This window comes from Anas platyrhynchos, chromosome 2 (assembly GCF_047663525.1).
Source record: "Anas platyrhynchos isolate ZD024472 breed Pekin duck chromosome 2, IASCAAS_PekinDuck_T2T, whole genome shotgun sequence".
NCBI classification, from domain to species: domain Eukaryota; kingdom Metazoa; phylum Chordata; class Aves; order Anseriformes; family Anatidae; genus Anas; species Anas platyrhynchos.
The window spans coordinates 58,295,464-58,311,741 of NC_092588.1; the positions used below are offsets into that span (position 1 = coordinate 58,295,464).

General features: G+C 35.2%; 1 protein-coding gene and 1 long non-coding RNA gene across 9 annotated transcripts in view; one reads left to right on the forward strand and one right to left on the reverse strand.

Moving 5' to 3' along the window:
* CCDC102B (coiled-coil domain containing 102B) overlaps positions 1-16,278 on the forward strand; it is a 162,666-nt gene that overhangs the window by 22,973 nt on the left and 123,415 nt on the right. For all 8 annotated transcript variants that reach the window (XM_072034801.1, XM_027451913.3, XM_072034806.1 and 5 more), the window contains 3 exons: positions 352-972; positions 2,100-2,317; positions 5,165-5,273. In XM_072034801.1, the coding sequence (XP_071890902.1) occupies positions 367-972; positions 2,100-2,317; positions 5,165-5,273 (933 nt within the window). In that variant the 5' untranslated portion in view covers positions 352-366. The remainder of the gene's footprint in view (positions 1-351; positions 973-2,099; positions 2,318-5,164; positions 5,274-16,278) is intronic.
* Positions 14,487-14,859, reverse strand: LOC140001892 (uncharacterized). The gene is made up of 2 exons (XR_011807604.1): positions 14,720-14,859; positions 14,487-14,635 (listed from the first exon to the last, which is right to left on the reverse strand). It is a non-coding gene; the product is annotated as an uncharacterized lncRNA (long non-coding RNA).

Sequence of the window (16,278 nt, forward strand, 5' to 3'; positions counted from 1 at the left end):
ATTTAATCTTATCTTGAAGGAAGAAGGTATTTGCATAATTTTTTTTAGTTTCAGAAATTTTTGAAAGCATATCAAATGACATTTCCTTTGGTAACAACTCCTAGTTATTTCTAGGAATTCCTAACAAGTAATAAGTATGTCTATTTATGCTGTACTCAAAAATGTTACATAAAATATATTTTCATAGCTATTTCTTAATGAAATATACTGCTAAATGCCTAACAGTATTATTAATAAGATTATATCATTATACAGTAAACAGTATAACAGTAAAACAAAATACTGTTTGAGGTTATTCATAAAACATAATTTAACTGAGCAAAGCTAAAATATTATCTTTGTCTTTTTTAGGAGTGAAATTATATTATGAATCAAAACATGAACATAGGCTCTTTTCAGAAAATAATGGAAGAGATGCAGGTTTTTAGGACCCAACCAAGACAGCCTTATAAATCAGCTGAAGTTCGCCAACCAGATGGCAATATGTGTAATTCAAATCTTCCATCTCAACATTTCTATCCATATTCATCTAATTATACATGTATGCATATGAATTACAGCAGCGATTTGGAAATTTTTGAAGCAGTAAAAATTCGGGAACTGGAAGAAGTCAAAGCCAGAGCTGCACAAATGGAGAAGACCATGCGCTGGTGGTCAGATTGTACTGCTAACTGGAGGGAGAAATGGAGCAAAGTTAGGGCAGAAAGAAATAAAGCCCGAGAGGAAGCAAGGCAATTGAGAATAAAATTAGACAACGTTGTAAAAGAAATGAGTATGCTTAAAAAGTTAAATCAAGATTTAGTAAGTGAGAAGGAAAATTTAGAAAATGTAACTACTTGGAAAACCGAATGCAGTTGCTCAGAAATATATCATATAAAACAAGACCTAAACCAGTTAACATTTCCTGAACAAGAACCTGTGAAAGAACTGAGCAAAACCAACACGATTCCTGTGGCAGATGATGCAAAGAAGGTAAAGAATGGGGATTTTTGTAGCTCATTAAGAAGAAGGAAATTATGGATGCGTGTAGGAATTGAATTTTTCAAGGATTTTCACCAAAATACCATGTGATTTGTTCATGAGAAATATGGAAGACTATTCATACTCCTCAGCTGTGGCTAAACATAAAAGAGGCAAACTGTTGCCTCCAATAATCTCTTGTTCTATCTTTCATGTTATAAGGTATCAGGTTACCTCTAAATTCTTCACATTTTGTGTACTGTTATGTCCAAAAAAAAAAAAAATAGTTCTCCTTTCTTGGAATTTATGAAATGAGGGAAGAGGTGAATCAAATTCCTCTTCAAGGTAGCAAGATTTTTATTTGGTAAGGAGAGCAATTAAAATCTCAAAAGAGCAGACTGGTTTGAAGCAGTACTGTTGGTACCATGCTAAAATGTGATTAGCTTTTAAGCACAATTGGTTAGAGGTTATAAAATTTAAGCATATATCTGAAGAAAACTGTTCAGTCTTCCTAATGCAAATGTATTTTATTTTTTAGTCATTTTTCTACCTGTTTTTAATTTTGCTTGCAGTTTACATGCAAAATATGTACCCTCAAAACTGGTATTATAGTGCTTTTGCTTTCTGGATGGGACACAGATTGGTATGTTATGCAAGTAACTGTTCCTTATACAAAACTTGTTAAAGTCCATCACTTGCTTCAATATGATTTTTATTAGAAGTCTAAGAGTTCTTATCTGGAATTTCTCAATATGTATGTACAAATTCTGTTTCTGGTTTTAATAGTTATAGGTTTCTGTCTTCACCATAGTTACAGCCAACTAGTGATAACTGGAACCTATTTGTTTAGGAGTGATACATTAGAAATATCTTGTATACGGAACATCTCGCACATTCACAGAGTGTGAAATGTCACGAAACGACAGTGATTACGACAGTGATTACTCCAACCAGAATGACTTTTTTGCATTAGAGAATATTCTAATTGTATCCTATGCAAGTAAACAAGATGTTACTTATTCCCTTTCCCCCCCTACATGGTTTAAGTGTTTGGAAGAGCCTTGGTAGGCCTTGCAGAAGTTATGTTTAGACTTCTCATTTATGTTTTTCTGAAATGTCATGTTTTTCTCTTTTCTTAGGATGTGGAGATAATCAAAGACCCTTTAAGAAGCAATCAAAATAAAAAAACAACTCTAAAGCATTCTGATTCCTTTCCTTGTGGAATTGCCAGTATTTATTTGGAGGAACCAAAAAGTCTGGACAATATAGCCCAGACATCAGAGAATGGTTTAATACATGTTTCTGTCTTGCATTTGCATTTGGCTGAGTTACAGAAAATCTTACAGAAGGAAAGAGAGTAAGTCCTTGGGGGTTCTCCTTGGGGAAATCTTTATTTAAAAATAAGTTTTTAAAGACATTTTCTAAAGTAGATATGGTGATGTTTTGCATTTGCAGCTCATATTATGTTATCCTAGATATTTCTATGCTTTATTAATTGCCTTAAGTAATTCAGAAAAAAAAAGTATTAGTTAGTGGTTTTGAAAATCTATATTTCCCTGTTTTGAAAACATTTCACAGTACTATGTATGTGTTTCTTGTTTTCTTTTTCTTATTAGTCATTTGCATAAGACGCACTCCATGTAGAAGTGTTAAGAATATACAGTTAATCACAAAATCATACTTACCAGTAATGTGGTACCAATGAAATAATATCTAATGTTTGTTGTACTCAGTTATTGGGGTGCCTTGTGCTTAAGAGGAAATTTTCGTAGACTTTGATTTCAAAGTCCACCTACCTCAGTCAGTACCTGCTTACATATCAGTGATTTTTACATAATAGTGGACACCGGTGTAACAACTTCCTCCCTAGGTCACCTTGGGCAGCTTTTCCTGCTTACAAAGAGGTTCTGTAAGCAGAATATATGCAACTTGAAAGTATGAAGTAATTATTTTTGGCTATGCACACAATATGTACCTAAGAATAATGTTACTATGAACATTATTAACATAGTCACCAGTCTCTGAGACGCCCTATGAGTCTTTTTTGGGCAAGCTATCATCTGCCAGCTCACAAAGAATTAGTCTCCACTTCTCATGGGAATGGGATGATTTTGATGAGTTGACATCTTCAGATTCCCAGATTTTCTCTAAGATTTATACTTCATTTTCATACTTCCTGGATCCTGGAGCTGCTACTAATCACTGTCTAAGTGTTCTTACTCCTCTTTGCATTTTTATTTATCTTGCATAGCTCTAGCTTAAATATTTTCTCACATCTTCCTCACTATTTATCAGTTTTCTCAATAAAAGTAAGCCAAGGACACTGCTGTGCTGCATCAAAAGCAAGCTTGGTTTATAGACAGCTTGAATCCACTAGGCCAAAGGTGATCTTGGCAGCCAGTATGATCTTGCTCATTCTGCACAGGACCATTCAGAATTTTTTTTCCCCACAGTGCTCCAGAATTGCGGCTACATTCTCTCCAAACTCAAACCAGCTCATGGAGTCATGCAGAGCTACTGTTTGGACATGCCTCTACTTACCTTACTAACCTCTCCATAAGCAATTTAGATGGTTCTGCTTCAAGAATATGAAATTGCAGAGGCAGCAAGAAGATAGCTCATTCAAGTGAATTGCTTCGTTGGCATAGCTAACATTGCTTCCAGGCCCTGAGCCAGATTACTCAGCGGTAACTCTCATACTTCTGCACAGGCCTGCAGTGTGCTGCGTAGACATACCCTAGAGACATATCTCATCAAATATACTATGGTTTAATTCCTGTAAAGAATTCCTGTAAAGAATTCCTGTGACATACATTTATTTTATTGCTAGTCAAATTTTCTTTTTTCACTATTTCAATATCTTTCTCTTTTCTCATCACCCTGCATCCCTCTAGTTTTGTATTATGTATATAATGTAAAATTTTCATCTCCCAACCTAATAGTGCTTCTATGGCTTTACTGTTTTTCATATTTTAGATTTCTTCAGAGTCCTGACTTCCATATTTTATTCCTGCATTGCTGTTTATAGCCAATTGAATATTCAGGGATTATAAACTGTGACAGTATTTCATTAAAAATTATTAGAAATATAATTTAAAAGATTTTATTTGCAATTAAGAATTATTTTTTCTTTCATTTTTAGTTGTGGTCCAAATTCTATTTTGCTAGACTATTGCAAAATGATGTACACATGCTACACAAATATTAAATTAAATTATGAAAGCATAAATTATTAATAGATATAAATTACAAATAGGTTTAAAATGTGTAAATTATGAGAAGTTCATTCTTATCTTTGGAACTTGGCTAATAGTCTTTACTGTGGACACAGAAATGAGTTTTTAACTGGTCTCAAAGACAAGAACACCTATAGTGCTTATGCTGCTTCATATTTCTTACATTATCTACTGAATGGTTGAAAATAATGTAGGTGTTTTGAAGACAGGTAAAAATCAAAATCAAACTTCAGTGTTTCAGTACTGCAATACCTTTCTCCAAGGAACCATCATCGTTCATTCTTTGTGAATTACATATCTTAAATATTTTCCTGAATATAAGAATGAGCATGCTCAAATAACACTCCAAAGGCAAATCCTTAAAGTTGTCACTTTAATGAGGATGAGTCCCTCTGAGCTAAACAATCTGAATTTCCAAATTTTTTAAACAGCTAAGTAACACATTTTAACTTTTTTTTTTTTTTACTTTTTCTTTTTACATCTAAAGTAGATCCTGTGGATTTCTGTTCATTACTCTGTACATACTGTATATATTTCCACATATGTGCGTACTTAAAATAATCTTTTACCTGTAGCCAAAAAAAGTGGTACAGTGTCTTTTCTCTGAGGATTTTTGCTATCTAACCATATATTATGCAATCTAGATCACTATTTGAAGTCTATTTCCCAATTTTCTTCAGTTGAGCCCAAAGTTTCATTTAATTTAAAATTTGAATTTTATATGACTGGATTTCTTTATTCTTCTCTGCTATTATTTTTGGTAAATCTCTTAGAATAATTATATGGTGATAGTAGGCAGGCATGTAATTAAAAACAAACAAACAAATAAGCAAACAGAAAACAAACCCCACAAATATATAGTTGGAAAAGGCAGCAAAATAGAGCTGAACCTATGTAAAGAAAATTAAATATAATTTGTCTTTTGTTGTCTTCAAAAAATGTAATACTGATATTTAAATCACTTTCAGAATGAACGTATTTCTGGAAAAAGAAGTGGAAAGGACAGCAAATGAATTATCTCTTTGGAAACGGAAATATGAAGAACTAAGACAATCTAAGCTAGAAAGTCTGAACCAGGTATGCTAGCAATACTTTGTTGTAATGTGGAATAAGAAACAAACTTCAGATTTTCCATGTGTAACTAAGAATAAAATGATTTTTAGGGTTTACGAAAATGATAAACAACTATTTATTTATTTATTTAAAAACAACAACAACAACAAAAAACTATTCACCACAGGATCATAGAATAATTCAAGCTGGAAGGATCCTACGGAGGTCTCTGATCCAGAGTTGGATCATCTCTGAGCATCTCGGGATTATGCTCGGGATTATGTTCAGTAAAGTCTTGAAAGTCTCCAAAGACTGGAGGCTGCACAGCCTTTCTGGGCAGCCTGTCCCACTGGTAGACTTTTCTTATGGTGAAGAAGGTTCTGGCTTCTGATGGAATCATCAGAACATCTCATGTTCCAATATAAATGTATGCTTGTTGTGTGTTCTCCCAATTTGCACCACTGTGCAAATTGACCTGGCTTCACGTCTTTGATAATCCCTCTGTAAGTAACGGTATTATCAAAGAGAGGAGAGGCACACCGAAGTCCTCTCTTCTCCAGGCTGAACAAACTGTGCTTCCTTGGCCTCTCATCACAGGGCAAGTGCTCCAGTATGTAACTGTCTGTGTGGTCTTCTGAGCATGCTTCAGTTCATCCACATTTTCCTGTGCAAGGCACCCCAAAGTGGTTGCGGTATTCTGCATGTGGTCTAACAAGTGCTGAGAGCACTCAGCTAGCCTGTGTTACTGTAGTGATTTTACCTTGCTAGGTGGCTGAGTTCCACCACAACTACTCTCTCACTCACCCTCCTCAGAAGAGGAGGGGAAGAAGAAAAGGAAAGAAACAACTCATGGGTTGAAATAAAGATGATTTAATTAAATGCAAAATAATTAAGGGAAAATTATTATTTATTAATTAATTTAACTAAAGGGAAAATGGAAAAGGGGAAACAAACAAACAACTACAACAACAACTAAAAAACAAAGGTCATGTGGAAGTGCAGAGGAAAGAAATTGCACCAGCAAGTGATGCTTGACAACGTTCTTGAAGTAGGGCCTCAATGCATGTAGCCATTGTTTGGGAGGAAACACTTTTTCATGAGAGCCCACCCCTCCCCTTGTCTTCCTTTTTCCACCTTTTATTGCTGAATGTGGCATCATATTTTTTGGAATTTCCCTTTGGTTGGTTTAGGTCAGCTGCCCTGGTGATGTTCCTTTCTCACCTCTTGCCCACCCTGAGCCAGCTGGCTTTGGGGATGTTACAGGGAGTCCTGAAAAGGTGCCAGTATTGCTTAGCAGTAGACAAAACACTGGTATGATACTCTTCTAGCTACAAGTGCAGAGCACAGCTCTGTATGGTCTGCTGCAGAGAGTTAGCTCCATCCCAGACAGACCCAGTACAATTATTACTAATACCACGTAAGGTGCTTTTATCCATCTTTGCTGTCAGGGAACATGGCTAGCTTACATCAAGTTTGCTGCCCACCAGGACACCCAAGGACATTTCCAGAGAAGCTACTCCCCAGTCTTTCCATTCTCTGTCTCTGTTGCAAAAGAATCTCCCTTCCCAGGTGCAGAGCCAACTTTAACCTGAACTATGCATTAATATGAGGAGGAAACAGCAATTGGCAGTAGTGGGAGAGTCCCTCCTGTGGAGACTCTGTGTGGAAACTCTGTGTCTAACACTTGACATTTTGAGGTTTATGTTGCTTGCTGTGGACTTTGATCCAGGACATGTGGAGAGATTTCCAAGGCTTGTCCAGTTCTTAGACTAGTACTCCTGGCTGCTCATCCACATTGGCACCAGCAGCACCGTGGATGTTATATTGAGAATGAGTATATGTCTCCGGGCTTGACATCTGTGGGGCCAAGGTATTGTCTCCTTTATTCAACAAGCTGGTTAGCATGATGAGGAGAGTTTTGAACAAAGAATGGTGTGGGAAGGAGATCACAAACCGTAGTTAAGTGAACAAGTGGTGGTCAAGGGTGGGAAGCTCAGGGTACAGATTGATAAGAGCAAGAGAGGCTTCAGGAATAAAACAAGGTGAAGGTATACCTTCCAGTATTGATATAGAAATACACATTCTCAGAAACAAGCAGGAACAGTTAGAGCTGTATATGATTACAGAACTACAATATTGTTGGAGCAATTAAGATACTCTGCCAAGTTCATACACCTGGAGTGCTGTGAAGGACTGATGTAAGCTTTTCAGGTAAGACAGGGAAGGGAGGCATGAAGGGTTGGAAGTTGCACTCAGATCTATAAACAGCTCAAATCTTTCAAGATCTTCTGTTTGATGGTGATAGTTGAGCTAAGAACTTGTGGGTTGAGATCAGAGTAGAGACCAGTAAGGGTGAGATTGTGGTGGGAGCTTGTTACAGACCACCTGACGAGGAAACGAGTAAGTCTTTAAAGAACCTAAGTCTCTGAATTGCAGAATCTGATTCTCATGGGGGGCTGACAGTACAACTGATAGAAGGGCATCATGGCTGGATGTGATGCAATCAAATTCTGAAGGATTTCAGAAATAATTCCTTGCTGTAGGTATTAGACGGACCAACGAGTGACAATGTATAGCTGGACCTGCTGTTAACTAATATAGAGGGAAGTAATTGGAGATGTGATGGTAAGTAATGTCATTGTCAATAATGACTTTGAAATCTGTGGCCTGTGGTCCTGAAGAGAGTGAGAAAGACAAGTAGTAAGAACATACAGACCTTGAATTTAAAGAAAGAAGAGGGTTGTCTTAATCGGGGAAGTGGTGGGTGGGATCTCATGGGAGGTAGCTCTGACTGATAAACAAAGGAATTCATCAAAACCAGCAGGCCTCAAGGCCAGTATCTTCCAACTGCAAGAAAGAGCTGTCCACATAACTCTAGAGAACTCAGGAGAAGTAGATGTGTCAGGAAAAGGACTTAGCTTAGCAGAGAACTCACAGTGGAGTTCTGATGTCAGAAAGCACTATACAGGAATTCATGCTACAAAGGAGAAATATAGGAACGTAGCCGGGGTATATAAGGATGGTGTTAGGAAAGCAGTGTTCATTTCAAAATAAGTTCATGAGTAGAAGGCTAACAATTACTTTTGTTGCATCATTCTGTATTTAGCTTTCATAAAAACAGGACCTTTTAAATCCAACAAAACTCAAAATATAGATCTATATAACCAAATTTCAGCATAGAACTGACATTTTCGTATAAATTTAACATATCAGATTTAGAATAATCTAGGCAAATTAGTTAACTTTCTTTTCACATTCTGGGAAAGATCGCGAGCAGCTTATTAAATTCCAAGTCCTAATTACAAGGTGGTGCATGTAAATGAAAGCTCTTTCATAGATAAGCATCCATAGCAACAAAATAACATCTGTCATATTTGAGTTCCATCAGATTTTAGTTCTTTATTTTCTGTTTGCTCATTAAGTATGATTTTAGCTTGTCATACTTCTGCACAACAGAAGTAAATCCAGATTTAATTAATAGTCTTGTTTAAGAATGGTGGTCTTCATGTTTTATGGCACTGTCAGCAGGAATGGAACAACAAGGAGTAAAAGCTTGCTGAGAAGAATTTGAAAATTGATAGCTTCCAGTTTTTATTTATGTGCATGTACAAACATACATGCATGTTTCTGCTTTTTATCTGAGGAACATGCTGACTTGCTTTAATTGCAAACAGGTGTTATTTTGAGCATTCTATTTGTCTTCTGAGATTTACAAGACATACGTGTTTTTAAATTTCAGGAGAGCATTGGTCTGGATGAATGTGACAAATGTCAATGAAATTATATTTGTTCTTGTTGTATTTTAAGTGAAAATTCTTCCTTTTTTGAAATATACACATCCCCAACTAACAAGATTTGTAAGTGAATTGATATTTTTATGAGAAATGGATATTGAAGAGCCATCCAAGGTTCTTGACAATGAGTAATTTGGAAGGGAAATAAAGGAAAGTGCAGATAAACATGGAATCTGATTCATATACACACTTGCAATATTAAATCACAAATCAATTTATAAATTTATAACATTAATCATTGCTTTGGGATTATTTTCATGTCCTTAACCAAGAGTTTTTGGCCTCAGAGTCATGAATAACTTACTCTGTTATGTCCTTTGGTAGATCACCTGACAGCTCCACTGGGAATGTGGAAAAGAATGTTTAGATTTTCAGTGTCAGTGCCACTGCAAATTAAACCATTTTTAACAATAACTCTGCTAGCTTTTTGGAAAACTCTGAGATTTAGTGCAATGTTATAAGCTTCATAGCTGCCAAGAATATTAGTACTCCAAATAACTAATTATATTCTGTTGAAAGATGTGTATCCACTCATCTGAAAACAAAACAAACTAAATATGGAAAACCACAATGATCTTGGTAATCATCATCTTCTTCTTCTTTTTTGCCTTTTTTTTTTTTTAATAGATCAATTTTGCATCACTCGGAAACTGTAAATCAGTTCTCAATTTCTTGAGTTCGCTAAGAAAGGTAGTAAAGTGGCAATTTATTTTTACAGTAACTACAAGCATTATCTATAGCTTTATGTGTGATTGTAGCATTGAACTTGGGCTAATTGGCTTCATAAATTAGATAATTTTTATGGATTGACATGAAATTGCATTTAGTGTTGAAATTGCTTGTTTCTTTTTCTGTTGTAAAAATTTTACTCTCCCACTAAATAGTAAAATAAGAAGTTAAGATTTACACTGAGAAGTTTATTCAAATCTTGGTTGATATTTGGCAGCACAGTTTCTTCATTTAGAAAATTGTCTCAGCTTTCTTTAGAGAACTAATGAATTAACATTTATGTACACCAAATATTTTCTTGGAGAGAAAAGAGTGGAGTGCCTCTTCATTACAATTTCTGTTTATTGCAGGAAAAATGTGTTGAGCTACCTGGCTATCTTGCAAATTATTGTGAACTTGTGGCGTAACAATGCTGTCAGTCTCAGAGATGATTAGATAAATTTTGGGCTTTTGAAGAGAATCATTTATGTGCTTTTTAAAATATACACAGCCCATGTGATCATATTTTAAAATTTATGTATTAATATTTCTTAGCTACTGAAAATGGTTTTTATGTACTGTCTAGTTAAGAGGCTTCAGTTCTACTTCTAGAAAAGTTTACAGCTTTATGGGATAGTAAATAATTTAATATTTTATTTACCTTAATTTTCACGTATGTTGCAATTAACATATTTAGAACTGCAAAAAAAATTATTTTTCCTAAAAGAAGGAAGCATTTGCTCAGTGTAACGTTATACATACATTATTTTGTTTGCATTAAAATCCTCAGAAAAGCAAAGATCAAGTCTGTGGAACCATTGACCTTAGATATATTTGTTTTCAAATTAATATTTATTTATTTATTTATTTATTTTAATTCTTTAAGAATCTTTAAGTTCTTTGGACAACATACAAATTTTGCGTCAATGATGTTGCTAACTGAATGTCCATAGTCAGCCCTGGAAATGGGCTGTCCAGTTCTGTTACATACAAGTTAGCTTATATGTCAATTAGCTAACCTTACGATCTGAAAGACACAAAAAGTGTAACTAAGTTTGATCTTTGCGCTCCTTGTAAAACAGTGTAAATCCTTGGTGTGCTGTCCAGATGTTTGTAAACACTGAATTATGGTTTGCAAGACTGTTAAACTTTTAGCTTTTAGAATTCTTATTTAATCTTATAACATGAACAATAAAACATTTCTGTGTACACACATTATTAGTGTTCCTTGGCATTTTATAGCTGCCTTTATCATTTCTGAAGAACATCCTTTTCAGGTGGTTTAAAAGTTAAATGAGATGGGATATTTACAAAGCAATTTTGCATTATACTGTGAATAGTGGAAAGCATGCATATACTGCTATGTTCCACTGGTGTGCACTGTATACTTACAAATGCCTGTATAGGCAGTGAATTCTGTGTTGTTTAAAAACATTATCTTCTAGCTGATGTACATAAAATACTCTTACTCTAGACTGTCTAGTGTGTTGGTAATTAATGAGGGAAATTTATAGTTCAGTTTGTGGGATATGAGACAAAAATTACACTAATCGGTACCTAAAGCCTATTGGAACATTAGTATGAAATACCCTTAGATGAAGGGTATTTCCCTTCATATTTTACCCTTCATAATTCTGAAATAATGTATTATTGTAGGTATGACACAGATAACATGGAAAGGAACTGTCGTATAAACTGTATTGAAAACAGTAGACCTGTTTCTACAGGCACTTTCCAGCTATAGAAATTGTTTCGTGTACTTGCTTATACAGATCCAAGTGACTAAAGTTGGACATTTTAGGTTCATACTCTGAAAGGAGAGCCATGTGGAGGCAATATTCTATGCCACATTAGTCTTAAGTCTAAACACCACAACAGTTTAAAATTCCTTAAAAACAAAGTTTTAAAAACAGCGCTCCTTGAAACCTCTTAATCTTTTGGTTCCAAAGAGAAAGTAAACTTTAAACTGCTTTAATCTGTCCTTTATAGTATATGCTGTTGTTTAAGGACAAAAAGCTCACCACACCAAAATGTGACAACTTTTGGATTCTGGTGTATAATACCTGCAAATTACCTGCACTGTAAGGAATGTTAGTATAATACTCTAGTATTCATCATGCAGCATTGATGCAATCTTCATTTTCCTGAAAATGTAATGTTATGTTCAATCAGACATTTTTATTAAATATGTTGTTGGTGTGGATTGTTTTGCCTACAGAAAAATAATGACTACAATTTCTAGTGTTTCACAATATTTAGTATTCTCATAATTTAATACATATTTTTAGAGTTCTACAATTAGATCACCTCAACGTCACTTAACAGTTAATCTGAATAGTCAACAATCCTCACTGTCTGTAAGAAAAATGATCTTCTTTAGTTCCTGACTTAAAATAACTTTGTAGAGTGCTTTGACTGTTCCTGTCATTTTTGATGTATTCTTTGTATGATTCGTTAACAGGTACACTGAAAAATGTACTGTAAACGGAAATAATTTTACTTAGTACTTTCTTTTCCTATCAGTTAACATTCATGTTAGGTATCTGTTAACTTAGGGCTAATTTATGTTAAGTCGGTGTTCTGATCTGCAACACATTGCACTAGTACAGTCTAGGAAATCCATGAAACTGATTATAGTTTGAACTTGCTTTGATTGCTTTTAGTCATACTGACCGCTGTTGATTTACTGTTACCTTGTGATACCTTATTCATCTATAAATTTGGCTTAATATAGCAGTATAAAGTCAGGATGGAAGGTCAGCTAAGAAATCAGTTGAAAACAGAGAAGTGTTATTTCAGTGACCTTTTATATGGCAAATAAAACTTGAAAGAGAGAGATTACCCATTGCATTGTTTACTTTTTTCACGTGATTTTCTACATGCTTACATTCATCATCTTGTGACAAATCACTGCATTTTTAATTAATGTTTTTCTTCTTCCTTTGCTTATTAGAATGGACCATGGTTTATCCTAATCCATTAATTTATTAACAAGTGGTAATGAATACACAGTGATAGATAACAACAAGCAAAGTGATGTAGGCTATTATAGTCTGGACAACAATTGAACTTGTATGCTGTTTATCTGGAAAAATCCCAAATTTTTAAATTATCTCTGGTAAATTAAAGGTAAATTTACATTGTTCTGAGGGTTAAGATAAATGATTAATGATTTAATCATTCAGCCTTTTTGCAGAGAATAGAAGCTTATTTACGCATACAATACAGCAGGTATATGTCTTTCTACTCATGGGCATATAAACTGACATATCTGTTCTTATCTTGATGATTGGAAAGATTTGGATTAGTTAGTCTCAGCTCTCTAAGGGGGTCATTAGTCTATGATCCTTACTTTGGGAATAAGATTATGTTTGGAGAAGAGAAAAAAAAAAAAAAAAAGCCCCCCTTTCCCTACAGCCCCTTTCAGAAATAGTAACAGTAAACCGACCTCAGATCATAAAAAATCTTAAACTGGGTGATTGGAAAATAAGCACTGGATTTCAAAAGTCTTTTAAAAAATGTTCTCAGCATTCTGTTATACCTTCTTTTGAAATGTAAACCAAAATGCCTAATATTGAACCTTTAAACACACTTGGGAATTATTGAAAAAATGTTTTGATTTTTTTTTTCCCATAAAGCTGAGGCAAAATCAGGATCAAAGCTCATGTTTTGCTTCAGATCTTTTGCTTAAGAATGCTCCAAACCAGCTACCCTTTGACATTTAAAATTAAATTAGGAGAAATTATTGTTATAATCCCTGTACCTAAAACAATCCTTGCTATTTACTTATTTTTTTAACAGTTTTTTTTTTTTTAATCTATTAATTTGTTTAACCTTTGTTCTGTCATAATCCAATCACCTGCAAGAAAATTATGCTACTGTTTTTAACGCAAGCAAGCAAACAAAAAAACACCTTTTGGTGTTTTTGGTCAAGAGTTCCAGTTTCCCCTCATTCAGTAATGAAACATAACAAAATGTGATTATTTTTTAAAAAGAAATCATTTTCAGATACTTTTCCTAAATCACTTGATTTCTAATATTGGATATTCACTTGTGTATTCCCTGAATTAAAACTTCCACCTCTCTATGCATAGTAGCAAAAGCAACTATGTGCATGTTAGCACATCAGAGTTCTGATCCTCCAAATGACTGATGGATTGTCAAGTGTTGAAAATTTTAGTTAACATGTATCCTTTATGAATTTCAAGCAATATTCTCCAAGGGATTAGCTGAAATGTAAATCTCTTGATTGAGATTAGAGAACATTTCAAAATCATCTAAATGGCTGCATTTAGATTTCTCATTTAGATTAATTCTTGGTTCATTTAGATTATTCTTGGTTGGAACTATAATTATTATGTTCTGTTTTAAACACAAATGAAATGTAGTTTGAGAATTAAGTCATATTAACCCCATCTTAAATATCAATTGCATGTAATAATATAGCAAATAAGAATTTTATGCATGACATTTTTACATGAGTTCATGCTTATTGTTCTTATCTAATCACTGATAGTTTGCTAAACAGAACAAACAAGTAAAAAAAAAATATTTGACGAAGTTGCATTACAAAAGGTGTTACAGAAAGATACATCCAAAGAAGGATGTATATTCAGTCTCTGTTTCTAAATATGGAAAGCACTTGAATCTGATTTTTTTTTTTTGTAACATTATTCAAAAAATAACCTTTGTATCAAAGGATACATAAAGAATGACTAATATTAGAATAACTGAATTGTGTTGGAAGTGTTTTGTATTCATACAGCTGTGTAAGTGTTGTCTTGAACATGTACTCTTTTCTTCCCATGGGAACCAAGGCTTCAACTTTGACTTCTGCTGTCAGGAATTACTCTGAGAATTCGTGTCTTCAGATCTGTATACATGCTGAAGATGGAATAAAAAGTGTTTTACTTTTGAACAATTTAAATCTTTAAAAGTAGCTAGGTTCAGGAAAAAGACGATTCTAACCTACTGTCATAGATAGTTAATCTGGAAAACCTCAAAGACCTTGCAGGCTTCCTGCTGCCTTTGTTTGCTTTTCTTTTTCCTGGGATGGACATTTTCTTGACCTTGGAGAAGGGGATCATTGAATGTCAACCATTTCTCTTGGATCCTAGGCTCCATGGGATTCTTCCAAGTAGATCCCTGAACAGACCAAAATATATTCTCCTGAGATCTAGTGTTGCGGTCTTGCTTTTTGCCCTGCTTCCCCCTTCTCACAATCCAGAACTCCACTATCTCATAATCAGACCAGTGATGTCTGCCTTCAGATTTCATATGCATAACCAGGTCTTCCTTGTTTGTAAGTTAGAGATCTAGCAGAACACCATTCCCTTTTGGCTTCTTGATAACCTGTGCCAGGAAGCTGTCACCAATACATTCCAGAAACCTCCTAGACTGCTTGTACCCTGCTGCAGATTATTAAGGTAATTCAAGTTCACTATGAAGACCAGGGCCTGTGAATGTGGTGCTTCTTCCTTCTGTTTGAAGAAGACCTCGTCTACTTTCTGATCCTGATCAAAAAGTCTATAGCAGATCCCTGTTACAATAGCATCTGCATTGGTCTGCCTGTTAATCTTCACGCATAAACTCTCTGTTGGTTCCTGACCCATCTCAAGACAGAGTTCCATGTATTCCAGTTGCTTTCTCCTGGAAAGGGCAGCACACCCTGGCCTGTCCTTCCTAAAGAGTCTGTATGCATCAGTCACAGCACTCCAGTTATGTGAGTCTTCCTAAAATGTTTCCGTGCCTCTTTGGTCCCAATGAGTTCATAGCCCTTATGAGTTCATAGACTTCTAATTCCATCTGTTTCTTCCCCATGTTACATGTATTAGTGCAGAAGCATGTCAGAGACTCATCCAAGTGTGCTGATTCCTTATAATCAGTACAATAAATTTCCTCATAAGGCTATTCTGCAGACAATTCCTTCTTTAAATGCTTACAGTTGAAGTGATTCTAATTCAACCTTATTTCGTTGATTGCTATGTGCCCTCTGTTCCTATTATCCTGGACCCCTGGCTTCCTTGCTCCACCCAGAATTTCACCACTTCTTTGTTCAATCTCCTCCTCTCTTTAAAGCTCTCCTTATCATGTTGGCCAGCCCTGCTTAGTTAGGTGAACCTTGTCTCTCTGAAGCATCTATTGACCCTCAAAAAGGGACTTGTGGTCATAGAAACCAAAATCCTGCTGCTGAAACCAACTGCACAATTACTTAAATGTAGGATCCATCCAGTCCTCCTCAGGCCTTCCTTCTCAAGATCGAGGATACTACTACCATGCCATCGCCCTGAGAGCTGTGCAGTTGCACTTGACACTATATGCGTATTGACCTTGTCAGAATCATTGGTATGTACATGGAAGGGCAACAGGGTGTAATAGTTGGAGGGCCAGTTGAGAATTGGCAGCATCTCCACTAAATCCCTGAGGCAAGCTGCAAACCTTCCTCTGACACTTCAGCTCAGCAAATGGGTGCCCCAGCCCTGACAGTAGGGGGTCTCCTACTGCTATTACAGCTCCCTTCTGTGGAT